Source organism: Diaporthe amygdali (genome assembly GCF_026229845.1).
Source record: "Diaporthe amygdali strain CAA958 chromosome Unknown NODE_10_length_1141467_cov_65_626103, whole genome shotgun sequence".
In the NCBI taxonomy this organism is placed as follows: Eukaryota; Fungi; Ascomycota; class Sordariomycetes; order Diaporthales; family Diaporthaceae; genus Diaporthe; species Diaporthe amygdali.
The window spans coordinates 1044228-1056945 of record NW_026517030.1 but is presented as its reverse complement, the minus strand read 5'-3'; the positions used below and the strand labels follow the sequence as shown (position 1 = coordinate 1056945).

Here is a 12718-nt window from a genome sequence, read left to right as displayed (position 1 = left end):
GAGGTTAGCAAGTGTATACGAATGTAGGAATAGATGATGTCAGCCAGAAATACGGGGGTCATCAAGGCCTACCGGGTCGTAAAGGTTCTTGATTTGTTTCATCAAACCTATCATGTTGTCGCTGCGGCTGTAGCCGATAAACTTCTTCTTCGCCAGACCGAGACCATGCTCAGCACTGATGCTGCCCTCGTGCTTCTTGATCCATTCGAAAACGTAAGGTTCCAGGATCTTCTCGACTTCCTTGTCGTATCGCCGAACACAAACGTTGAGGTGTAGGTTCGAGTCACCCATGTGCCCGTAACCGACAACGTCGACAACAGGATACTCGTCGGTATCACCGATCAGACCAGCGGCTTGGATTTTCTCTTTGGTATCCTCTACCAACTGATACAGCGACTTCAGGGGTATCGAGACGTCATACTTGTAGACGCCACCGAATGCGCCTGAGCTCTCAGAAATTCCCTCTCGCCAGCCCCAGAGTGACTTTAGCTGCGTCTCGTCCTGCGCCACCACGCCATCCGATACGATTTCTTTGCCCATGACGTCCTCGAGGAAAGCCTCTAGTTTCTCAGTGTCGTGCTCCGCGTTCGAGCCGCTGGTCTCGATTAGGCAATAGAACGGGTAATCACTCTCCAAGGGAAAGTTGTTCTTGGTGACTTTCTTGACAAGCTGCTGGCTCTGAGAGTCCATGAGCTCAAATGCCGAAAGGATCTCAGAAAGCTGCCCCTTCGCTTCGCGGAAGGCTTGCTGGACCTTCTCGTAAGACTCCAGACCAAAGAAGGCAACATTGACTGCCTTTGACCTTTGGGGGCAGTGAATTGAGATTCCAGTGATAATACCAATGGTGCCCTCGGCACCTATGAATAGCTGCTTGATGTCGTATCCGGTGTTGTTCTTCCTGAGCTTGAAAAGGTCATCGACGATAGTGCCGTCGGGTAGCACGGCCTCAACACCAAGCACGCTCCCATGCAAGCTTCCGTAGCGAAGGAGCCGCAGACCTCCAGCATTCGTGGCAACGTTGCCTCCAATGTGGCAAGATCCCTTGGCGGCCAGGTCAAGAGGGAAGATGTAGCCCTTCTCTGCCAGGTAGTTGTCGACGACCTCGAGGACGGCGCCGGCATCGGCTGTGAGAACTCCGCTGACATCGTCAAATGAGCGTACCTTGTTCATCCGGCTCATGTTGATGACAATCTCATCAAATACGGGGACAGATCCTCCAACCAAACCGGTATTGCCACCTTGGGGGACGACGGCCAGCAGGTTGTCGTTGCAGTACTTGAGGACCTTGCTGACCTCCTCGGTCGATCCGGGCTTCAGAACCAGTCTGCAGTGCCCTCGATATTTGCGCATCCAATCCAAGTTGAAGGATTCCAAGTCCTCGGCCGCTGCCTCATTGGTGACGGCGTCAATGACGGCGGCTTCACCACCCAACAGCTCTTTGAAGTAAGCGACATGGTCTGGAGTGAGCTCTGAGAACCTCGAGTCTCTCTTGATTTCTGGATACGAGTCGGTAGTGTATTTTCCGTGCCTTGTAACAGAGGGCCTGAATTGCCTTGCAGCCGTGGTGGTGATGGTGCGGGCGGCAGCAACAGAGAAGATCGTAGGGCCCGGCCGTGACAGGGTCGCCGATATGCCGGCCTTCTCCGCTCTGGTCAAGGCGCGTGTAATCCGGGACCGAGACGCCATCTTGAAATGTTCAAGGTTGGTGCTGTAAGACACGCTACAGAACTGCAGAAATTAAATGGGGTTGTGAGGAGGCCTGGCAGTTATCTACAACATTTATAATTCCTGACGTCGTCTCTCTTTTTCTTCCGGCCCGCCACTGGAGTCGACCGGCAAACGAATTCCAAATTTGCGCGGAACGGAACCTGCAGGGCGTGGGCTTGGGGGTGGAGGGGGAGGGAAGGCCGCTGTGAATGGCCTTAGTGCTGGGTTGACCCCACAGCCAATTGGAGCTTTCAGATCGCACCCCCCCTGGCGGCTGGCAGCTGTGGTCCAGTGTGTGGACGGGGAGCTTCGTCGTCAGAGCTGCAGCCTGCCTACCTAGTCTACCTAGTATGCTGCTGCACCTACCTCGACCTCTGCCACAGCCATCACCACCTTCCAAACCGAGCTCCCTCATCGACATCAACTCGCCCCACCACGACGCCTCGAACCGCCCTCCTCGTCCTCAGTCTAGGTCTCTTACCGGAACATCTCGTGTGTAGACATTAAATCGGGTTCCCAGTCAAGATGGCTTCGGGATACGACAGAGCTCTTTCAGGTAAGCACCATGCGAGCTGCGTGCAACTGTTCGTTCCATTTGCTGATCGATCGCGCTTTTAGTCTTCAGGTCCGCCCACATCCTTTGATGCAGACATTGCTACGTACAGTTAATACTTACACACCGCAGTCCTGATGGGCACGTTTTCCAAGTCGAATATGCTGGAGAAGCCGTCAAGAGAGGTACGCGCCACCGGGACGCTGAGAACCAAGAATGCCACGAGGCTAACGGGCGCGGACAGGAACCTGTGCGGTTGGTGTCAAGGGCAGTGACATTGTCGTGCTGGGCTGTGAGAAGCGGTCGGCAATGAAGCTGCAGGATACCAGAATCACACCCTCCAAGATCGGTCTCATCGACACCCACGTCTGCCTCGCCTTCGCCGGACTGAACGCCGACGCGAGAATCCTCGTCGACAAGGCCCGTTTAGAGGCACAATCTCACCGTCTGAACTTGGAGGACCCTGTCACCATCGAGTACATCACCAAGCACGTGGCCGGCGTCCAACAGAGGTATACTCAGAGGGGTGGTGTCCGACCATTCGGCATCAGCACCCTGATTGTCGGATTCGACCACGGCAGCAAAGTCCCAAGGCTGTACCAGACAGAGCCATCCGGAATCTACTCAGCATGGTAGGTTTTCCCAGCTGAGTGCTCAAAGTAAGAGTATAGAAGCAGCTGACAGCCATACCAGGAAAGCGAATGCCATCGGTAGGTCGAGCAAGACAGTGCGAGAGTTCCTGGAGCGAAACTACAAGGAGGACATGGACCGCGAGGCCACAATACGGCTGGCCATTAAGTCGCTGTTGGAGGTTGTGCAGACAGGAGCCAAGAACATCGAGATCGCCATCATGGCACCCGGCAAGCTGATCGAGATGCTGCCGACGGAGGACATCGAGAACTACGTCAAGAACATTGAGCAGGAGAAGCAAGAGGAGGCGGCTAAGAAGAAGGGAGGTCGTTCAACAGGTGCTGGAAGCTCTTCGATCCCCACGCGCACTGCAGGGGAGGAGTAGACTATCGCAGATCCCGACGAATCTGGAGCCGAAGGCTTTTCAGAAACATAGAGGGCGGCTGGACGACTCCTTGAACGCCAGGCAGGGCGCTTTGGGTCAAGCTAAAAAGTTGGCTCAGAACACAATGATAGACGATCACGACCCCCTTTGGCAATGTACAGTACGAGCTCATGACCTGGCGCATTTGAGGCGCCTTGTAATATCATTCCCTAGACGCCGATGCTTAATGGACTCCCAACACTCGAATCCCTTGCCTTGCGTGCGTAGTGGCTTCCTCATCCCAGCTTATCGGCGTCTTCGTCTGGGTCAAATATCAGCTCGTCGAGCATTTTCTGCCTCTTTTGCTTCATCCTCTCGTCTATTAGCATCCGGCTGTCGACTCTTGCGTCCTCGCCCTCGACCTTGAGTTCCGGCTTGGGTGTCACCGCATCGAGGACGAAGTGGTTGTCGCAGTGCGGACAGTACTCATCCGCTTCCTCGAACTCCTTGACATCCTTGCGGAAGCATTTCTTGCACTTTTTGCAAGCGAAGACCATCTCGAGCCGCTCTTTCAGGGGGTGGTCTTCTTGCTCCGCGTGGCACTCAACACAGTCGAACCATTTTTGGCCTATTCAGTGAGCATGGTACAGTCAGCTTGCATGCTCTGTGGACCTATCGATCAGGCATGAAGGGCGTGAGGGACCGGCGTACAGCATGGTGACCGGACGGAGACCTGAGCGTTTAGGATGTGTTTGCTTCGTGGCTGTCAGTTATTCACGCTGGAGCGCTGCTTGAATTTTCCCAACATGCTAGAGCCTGTGCTTACCACATATTGGTCAGAAGTGTTGCAATTGACAGAGCAAGGTGTCGGACGCTTAACGACTGCTTCGTGGTAGGGTGACTGACTGCACTGCCCGACTGCACATGTGAGTGGTGTCGATTTCTAAGGCGGCGCGTCACGTCTGATCAACCGTAATAATTAACGGCCGGACCCACCGTTAAGCTAGCGGCCAGGGGGCCGAAGCTGCCTAGCTAACTTATCGATAAGCCGGCTGTCGCCGAGAGACTTGAACCTCGCCGTCATCACCGTCAAAGAGTTTCGGAACTTTGCCCTTGACATCTCGTGGACAGTGAACCTGCCTGGCTCCTTTGCTGCAGAACTACTCGTGTCGAGTGCTCATCGTATCCCTCCACTCTTCGCCTTGCGATGACCAGTACTCTTTGAAAACGCAAGGTCTGAAAGCGCTCGACTCACGCCCACGATGGCTCCGAAGCGCAAGGCAATGCTCAGTGGCAAGGGCACCGTCAAGGCTGGCCGATCCTCCAAAGTCTCAACCCCGGGACCTGCCACGCCTCGTAGCACGGGTAGCTCGGAACCGGAGCCAGAAATAGAGGAGGAGGACGATGAGCTGGACGAGGGAATCCAGCGCAACGTAGACTACTTCGATCTCAACAATGAAGAGTACAAGTACCGCGAGCCGCCTGCCATTCTCGACATGGCCTCCAAGTTCTTTGGTGCGCAACACGAACGCGATTTCACCAGGATGAAGATGAAGCCGGATCACCAGAACAGGCCGATATGGATTCAAGGTGACTTCAAAGTCGTGCTTGAGAGCTTCCACCCACTCGCGCCCCAGGCACAGGACTTCCTCATCACGATTGCCGAGCCCATGTCTCGGCCTACGTTCCTTCACGAGTACAAGCTCACCACCCACAGTCTGTATGCCGCCGTCTCTGTCGGCCTCAATCCGAACGACATAGAAAACACCCTCGACCGATTCTCCAAGACGCCGGTTCCAGAAAACATCAAAAAGTTCATCAAGAACTGTGGTAGGGCTTACGGAAAGGTGAAACTGGTCCTGAGGAACAATAAGTACTACGTGGAGACTACCGATGCAGAGGTCTTGCAACTGTTACTCAAGGACCCCATTATTGGCCAAAAATGCCGAGTACAGGGCGCCGAAGAAGTCACGACGAGTGCCCCCAAGATGTCGGGATTAGCCATCGCCGGAACAAAGGAAGCGGCTGGTGTGCGCGAGGCGGAGGGCTTGAGCAACAACAAACTCAATGGTGGTCAGGGGAGACAAGGCCCTACAGCTGAGGATGTCTATACTGCACTGAATGACGACGACGACGAAGAAGATGCGGACGTCGTCCATGCGTTCCAGATCCAGGATGAGAAGGTTGGGGAGGTCGCCAAGCAGTGTTTGGAGTTACGCTACCCTGCTCTCGAGGAGTACGATTTCAGAAACGACAACGCCAATGCCAACCTGGAAATTGACTTGCAGCCAGCGACACAGATCCGTCCGTATCAGGAAAAGAGTCTTAGCAAGATGTTCGGTAATGGCCGTGCGAAGAGTGGAATCATTGTGTTGCCATGTGGGGCCGGAAAGACATTGGTCGGCATTACGGCTGCTTGCACGATCAAGAAGGGAATCATTGTTCTGGCTACCAGCAACATGTCTGTTATCCAGTGGAGGAACGAATTTATCAAATGGTCGAACATCAATCCTGATGACATAGCCATCTTCTCGTCCGATAACAAGGAAGTGTTCACCGGCAACACTGGTGTCATCGTTACAACTTATTCGATGGTGAGCAACTCTCGAGAGCGAGCTCACGAGTCGGCCAAGATGATGAAGTTCCTGCAAAGTCGAGAGTGGGGCTTGATGCTTCTAGACGAAGTGCATGTCGTTCCTGCAAACATGTTCCGGAAAGTCACTGGTGCGATCAAGGCTCACTCCAAGCTCGGTCTCACGGCGACACTCCTCCGAGAAGACAACAAGATTGAGGATCTGAATTTCCTGATCGGACCGAAGCTGTACGAGGCAAACTGGATGGAACTGTCACAGCAAGGCCATATTGCACGGGTCCAGTGTGCTGAGGTCTGGTGCACCATGACGACGGAGTTCTACGATCACTATCTCGCAGCACCTTCGCGGAAGAGGTCGCTATTCTATGTCATGAATCCTAGCAAGATTCAAGCGTGTCAGTACCTCATCAAATACCATGAAGAACGAGGTGACAAGATCATTGTCTTCTCAGACGACATTTACGCCCTAGAGTTCTATGCGAAGAGGTTGATGAAGCCATACCTCCACGGTGGCACCAGCAACTCTGAAAGACAGACCATCCTGCAACTGTTCCGGGACTCACCGACAACGAATACCATCTTCCTCTCCAAGATCGGCGACACATCACTCGATCTTCCCGAAGCGACATGCCTCATCCAAATCTCCGCACAGTACGGCTCCCGACGTCAGGAGGCTCAGCGCCTTGGCCGTATCCTCCGAGCCAAACGACGAAACGACGAGGGCTTCAACGCCTTCTTCTACTCGCTTGTTTCCAAGGACACACAGGAGATGTACTTCTCGTCGAAACGGCAGGCGTTCCTTGTTGACCAGGGCTATGCCTTCAAGGTGATTACGCACCTGCACAACATCGAGAAGACACCGGACTTGGCGTTTGCAACGGCCCAAGACCGGAAAGAGCTCCTGACCAAGCTTCTCATGGACCTCGAGAAGTCCGCCGCAGTCTATGACAGGGAGGAAAATGGTCTGGCAGCGGAAGGCAACATGTTCTACGGTCCCGATGGAAAGCCGCTTCGGAAGGCGGGGGCCAAGAAGAAGAACTACGTGAGGAGGACTGCGGGAGCGCTGAGTGACCTGAGTGGTGGACAAGACATGGCCTACGTGGAACAGAACAAGAGCGCGAATAGGGCCATGACAAAGAAGAAGAAAGGACCACAGAGCGACTTCTTCAAGAAGGTTGCCAGAGACAATGATAGACGGAGGAAGGCGGCGGCAGAAGAAAGTCGATAGAGAACCTACCGCTCGCGAGACGGCCATTGGAGAAGCAGACTTGCTCCTGTGGACAAGACGGAAGGATTTGCACATCAAGGCGTTGTGGTACAAGGCAAAATCAAAGAAGGGCAGCATATGGCGTTTTGGATGGAGAGATATGGCATGGGCCCAGATTGTTTGATTCGTTGCGTGAGTGTCGTTCAAGGTCCCGCAATCACCAAGAAGACTCGCTTGGCTTGCATCGGGCGCCTAAATTGATATCTACTCAAATATGATATTGATTCCTGGGAAACGCGGTTACAAAAACTCAATTACCACTGTCCTGTTTTGAAGTGGTCCCAAAGGCGATCACTGAGGCGATCACTTCCAAATTGACTAGCCCGTCAACTGTATGCAAGCGAACTACTTGTAAAAGACAGAAAATATCACGTGCCGTTGAACATCTCATGTTTGACTGCCCCTCGCCGGGCGAACGCATTCACCCATGTGGCAGCTCAACTTCTACGGTATTTGTTTGCCTATGCCAGGCGGCTGGCTCGGGAAGTCTTCCCTGACGAAGAAGGTCGCTGCGATGGGGCATGCTGAGGGATACTCGTCATCCATAGGCTGCTGATCGACCCGAGCGGCAGGAGGGCACGCTCCGGAACGTTATCTTGATGCTATTTCCTGGGGAAAGGTGGGTGTGCGGATGTTGTTCAGAACATGAGATGTCACCTTGGGGATGGGATCATGGGAAGCATCCTTTGTGACAGGTACTCTGCATGGAGCCGCGTCCTCGCTCTCTCTCTTTGCCTTTTCGCAGGCGGTGCTTCCCGACAAGAACCCTACAGAATTTGAGTTTCAACCGAGCCAGGCGTCCTTGCTGGCTCAAAGCTGCACTAGGCCGCCCCCCAGGTAAAGACGCTGTCGAGAGCGCCCCGCGTCCTGTCGCCACGGGCAGTGACTTGTTCGCGTGGCAAAAGCCTCGGTTGGGGGGAGACGGGGAGACGGGACCGGGGAAATGCAGCATCCTTTGCCTGCATGGCCCAACTCCCAGAAGTGGGTCACGACATCGTTTGTCAATGTGGGCTTCGCTGTGTCTCGGCCTATGTCCATGGGTCTCCCTTGAAGGACGCGAGGTGCTACTGTAGGCCGAACAGGGGGTAGATCAAGAACCGCTGCCTTGGAACGGGACACTTGACAGGCGCGCTGGCATGTCGGTCGGTACATAGATGTGTGCTGCTGTTGTTGCTGCTGCTGCTGTTGCATGTACGGATCATAGTCAGCGCCAGCAGACTACTGTACTGTGAGACGGCCACTCGACGTGGCTTCGGTCGGTTCGCCGGGCGGTGTGATGGTGATGGCATTTTTAAGATTATCCAGTGGAAATCTGATCAGGGCCACAAGTCAGACATAGCCATCCCACAGTCTTCGGTGCTTAGTCGTTCATCCCGGCGGGCGAGATTGAAAAGGGGCCTGTTTCCGGATTCCAAACGCGGCCAGTCTATTTTCACACTGGCGATCTGCAACATTTTCATGCTGGATACCGCGGAAGGTTTGGCAAGCAAGGCAGGCAGGCATTCTACTGTTCTGACTGTACAAAACATTTGTGCTGCCCTCTTGATCTACCTCTCTACTTGCCGTTCAGCCCCTCCGCCCGAGCGGCTCAGCCCACTTATCGCCTTGGCAGATTCTTTTCAGATCAGCATCTAACCGTCTAGTCTAATTATTACACGATCTGACCACTGAACCTCGCTCAACGACCCGTCGCGACAGCCTCGCAGACCGACTGAGGCCGTGGTTGTGCTGCCGCAGCTGCTGCAGCATTGGTGGTGCTGTTGTCACTGTCACTGCAGTACCTGGGCGATCTAACAGCCAACAAGATCCAGATACAACGCTGTCGTCATCTAGCCGTCTACCAACATCCCGGGTTCCTCCTCATCAGGCAAAGAAAGCGCGCGAGACCAAAAAAAGGACAATGCCCGCCATCATTTCTTTCAGCTGCTAGACGCCCGCAACGGGGGCTTAAGCTCTGCTGGAGCCGAGCGAAACGCACAAGACACACAAGCCACCATCCTTATGCCCAACGTCATCCCTCTCCAAGGCTAAAGGAACAACAACCTTCAACCTATCGGCCGACTCTGCAACGCCCGTTGCGAGGGAGCAGCATTTGCCCATCCTTTCTGGCTGACAGCACAAGCTAAATTAAGTAAGTCAGATCCAGCTTGGCGCCGGCAGTAGTGCCTCCTCCACGGGCCCGGACTGCAACCAAATAGGCTGCCCCAAATCCACCACTGCGCCGACGCCGTGCAACCTTGGAACAGCATCTCATTGCGCCTTCCTCCAACCCACGACGGCCCTCACTCGTCGACAGCCTTAGCCTGTGCTGCCGTCGCCTTCTTCGTTTGCGGGTCAGGACTCACCTGCTCTATATACCGTGTCACTCGAGTCGCCAGGCCCGTCACACCCTCTCCTGGCTTGTCACCCGCTCTTCTGGCTTCGTGCCCGGAGACAAAAACCCGACCTTACTCGGCCCCGTCTCGTCTCATATCATTCATCTCTTCAGCTCACCATCTCCAGCATTGAGTCTTCAGCCGCGCATCAACGACCTCTGCCAATCCTCGCGACAATGATTTTTTGCACACTGATACCAAAGGACAGCCAATCTGCCGCGTCCAGTTTGTGATTTGTTTTCACCAGTCGCCACACCTCGCAGTTACTGGTTATCCGGTGGTCATCTGAAGCCTGCCCATCATGGTTTCACCCGTCTATAGCATCTTCTGGGATCAGCTCAAATCCCTTAAGCCCTCCTTCCTCTCCAAGAAGCCCCATTTCAACTTCATTACCGTTCATTGTAAGCCATAACGTCCTGCCACCATATCCGTGCCTCTTCTGACCTGGGCTTCGCAGACTTCTGGGTCATAGGATTGACCATTTTGGCGTCCGTGGTTATCTATGGCGTCGCCGATGGGCAACTGGACTACATCGATGCGTTGTTCTTCGCAGCCGGTGCAAACACACAGGCCGGCTTGAACCCGGTTGACGTGAACAAGCTGAACACGGCCCAACAGGTCATCGTCACTTTGTGTTCCATGGCCTCGAGCCCCATTACCATCAATTCCTTTGTAGTCTTCCTACGGCTCTTCTGGTTCGAAAAGAAATTCCAGCACATTGTGCGTGAGGCCCGGAACCGCAGGACTACCATCTCCAAGTCCAAATCTACGGCACAGCCAGAGCAGACCCAACCTCAGAATGGCGTTAATGGTCGCCATATAACGGTCATGCACAATGGCAACAGATCCAGAATGACCAACGACGGGATTGTGCTGGAGGATGCAGGCGAGAAGCCCTCAAATGGTAGCAGCTCAGGTGGCAGCCCGGGCGACACCCCTCCCGAGCCGGATTCCGGTCCAGCCGTAACCGAGAGCCCGGGCCCAGGAATCCGGTTCGCAGGTACGGTAAAGAGAAGTGATGGCGTCGAGGACGACCAGTTGAAGTATCCGCGCAGGAGAACGGACGAGGAACACATTGCTATCCTGGAACGCCAGCGGAACACTAACAATGACGAGATTCTCCGTATACCGGGACCAATGGACGTTGAGAGGGGGTTACGTCCCAGCAGGATTGAGGAGAGCTCTGACGAGCCACTAGAGCCTGTTTCCCCAAGGGCGCGTGTCAACAGTATGGGGGAAGCGGACAGGTCGGCGCGTCCCAAAATCACAATCCAGGAGCCAAAGGAGCCAACTTCGAAAGAGCCGAAGAACAGCAAGATGGACGACATCAACGACGACGCAAGGGCTTTCATCAACGTGCTCACCCCGTTCAGATTTCGAAAACCCCGTCTCTTGACCAATGGCGATGACAAGCTTCACCACGACCGTGACGCGCCATTTTCGCGGTTGAGAAGACGCCAGACCCTCGACACAATCAGGAACGCACTCACGAGGGACAAGGATGACGAGGCACCGTACCTAAGCTGGCAGCCGACACTCGGACGAAACTCGCAATTTCACGATCTGACGGAAGACCAAAGAGAGGAGCTGGGTGGCATCGAGTACAGATCACTCAAGACCTTATCATTGATACTTACTATGTACTTTTGGGGGTTCTGGATCCTGGCGGTAATATGCCTCACGCCATGGATTTTAAACTCATCTTATGGCTCCCTTGTGGATGCTGCCGGTCAATCGAGGGCGTGGTGGGGCATCTTCACGGGCAGCTCTGCGTTCATGGACCTTGGCTTTACTCTGACGCCGGACAGCATGAACTCCTTTAACACAGCGGTCTTTCCGTTGTTGGTCATGAGCTTTTTCATCGTCATTGGAAACACCGGATTCCCTGTCATGCTTCGTTTCATCATTTGGATTACGAACCTTTGGGTGCCTCGACACTCTGGTTTGTGGGAAGAACTTCGGTTCCTATTAGACCACCCTCGTCGATGCTTCACCTTGCTGTTTCCATCAGCGGCGACGTGGTGGCTCTTCTGGTTGCTTGTCATCCTCAACGGGATCGACTTGATATTTTTTATTATACTAGATGTAAGTCAATGTCCACACCTTTGTCTGGTGGATCAGACCAGCTGACATGCTCCCAGCTCGGTAGTGGACCGATAGCAGAGCTGTCTCCCGGGATTAAGGTTCTGGACGGCCTGTTCCAAGCAGCATCGACCAGGACAGCTGGATTCTCATGTGTAAACCTCAGTTATCTGCACCCGGCAGTCCAGACGTCCTACCTGATTATGATGTATATCTCCGTCTTTCCGATTGCCATCTCGGTCCGTCGCACCAACGTCTACGAGGAGAAGTCCCTCGGTATCTACCAAGACGTCTCCGGCGACGACGACGAGGGTTTGCATAAGAGCTCCTTCAGCTATGTCGGCGCCCATTTGCGTCGGCAGCTTTCCTTCGACTTGTGGTTCATCTTCATCGGCTTCTTCATCCTGTCAATATCGGAGGGCAGTCGCCTGTCGAGCAATGATTTCTCCATGTTCGCCGTTCTTTTCGAGATTGTGAGCGCATATGGCACGGTCGGTCTGAGTCTAGGGTATCCTACCGTCAATGCCTCGCTCTCGTCTCAGTTCACCGTGGTGGGCAAACTGGTCATCATCGCGATGCAGATCCGAGGCCGCCACCGTGGCCTGCCGTACGGCCTTGACCGTGCCGTCCTTCTCCCCAGCGAATCCCGGTTCCGTAACGAGGCTGAGGAGCCGGCGCTGATGGGCGTGAGGACGAGGACGATGCCCCGGAGGGGCTCGGCCGTGTCGGTGGCGACGGACGGGAGGAGCCTCAACCGGGGGCGCACCAAGAGTGTGGACAATAGGGTTGACCGCGTCAACTCAAACATAATCACCCAGTTCTTGCATCCCGGTCCGGCGATACCACACCATGACACGGGCCTCAGGCGGGTAACTTCCGATCCGACTGTGGAAAACCCGGGTCCCACTCTTGGGCCTGCGTTCGAGCCATACATGAGCATGCCGCGGCGGTCAGAGACATACTCTATGTCGAGGCGGTCGGTGAACAACGCGACGTTGGCAAGAGAAAGAGACAGAGACAGGGAGGAGGTCTAAGAACCGAGTATATACCGTCATTTTATATTATTACCCCCTTGGGCGCTTTTCTCCCCCCGCCCCCACCATATTTCCTTTTACAAGAGGTTCATCAAAAAGTCGGGCGGTTGGAT

General features: G+C 54.5%; 5 protein-coding genes across 5 annotated transcripts; 3 read left to right on the top strand and 2 right to left on the bottom strand.

Annotated features, from left to right (window-relative positions):
• Positions 1-39: 39 nt before the first annotated feature.
• On the bottom strand, positions 40-1686 carry J7T55_009287 (d-lactate dehydrogenase 2; the record flags this gene model as incomplete). The annotated part of the gene is made up of 1 exon (XM_053142237.1): positions 40-1686. The coding sequence occupies one exon, from the start codon at positions 1684-1686 to the stop codon at positions 40-42; it is 1647 nt and encodes a 548-aa protein (XP_052995128.1).
• A 546-nt stretch (positions 1687-2232) lies between these two features.
• Positions 2233-3275, top strand: J7T55_009286 (proteasome component pre6; the record flags this gene model as incomplete). Its single annotated transcript, XM_053142236.1, has 5 exons — positions 2233-2263; positions 2326-2332; positions 2393-2445; positions 2505-2892; positions 2954-3275. 5 exons carry the CDS (start codon positions 2233-2235, stop codon positions 3273-3275), a joined length of 801 nt encoding a protein of 266 aa, XP_052995127.1.
• Positions 3276-3550: 275 nt separating this feature from the next.
• On the bottom strand, positions 3551-4085 carry J7T55_009285 (zinc finger protein; the record flags this gene model as incomplete). Its single annotated transcript, XM_053142235.1, has 3 exons — positions 3551-3882; positions 3966-4009; positions 4081-4085. 3 exons carry the CDS (start codon positions 4083-4085, stop codon positions 3551-3553), a joined length of 381 nt encoding a protein of 126 aa, XP_052995126.1.
• Positions 4086-4516: 431 nt separating this feature from the next.
• Positions 4517-7075, top strand: J7T55_009284 (DNA excision repair protein ERCC-3; the record flags this gene model as incomplete). The annotated part of the gene is made up of 1 exon (XM_053142234.1): positions 4517-7075. The coding sequence occupies one exon, from the start codon at positions 4517-4519 to the stop codon at positions 7073-7075; it is 2559 nt and encodes an 852-aa protein (XP_052995125.1).
• A 2715-nt stretch (positions 7076-9790) lies between these two features.
• Positions 9791-12605, top strand: J7T55_009283 (potassium transporter 1; the record flags this gene model as incomplete). Its single annotated transcript, XM_053142233.1, has 4 exons — positions 9791-9890; positions 9947-11431; positions 11501-11574; positions 11631-12605. The coding sequence occupies 4 exons, from the start codon at positions 9791-9793 to the stop codon at positions 12603-12605; spliced, it is 2634 nt and encodes an 877-aa protein (XP_052995124.1).
• Between the last annotated feature and the right edge of the window lie 113 nt (positions 12606-12718).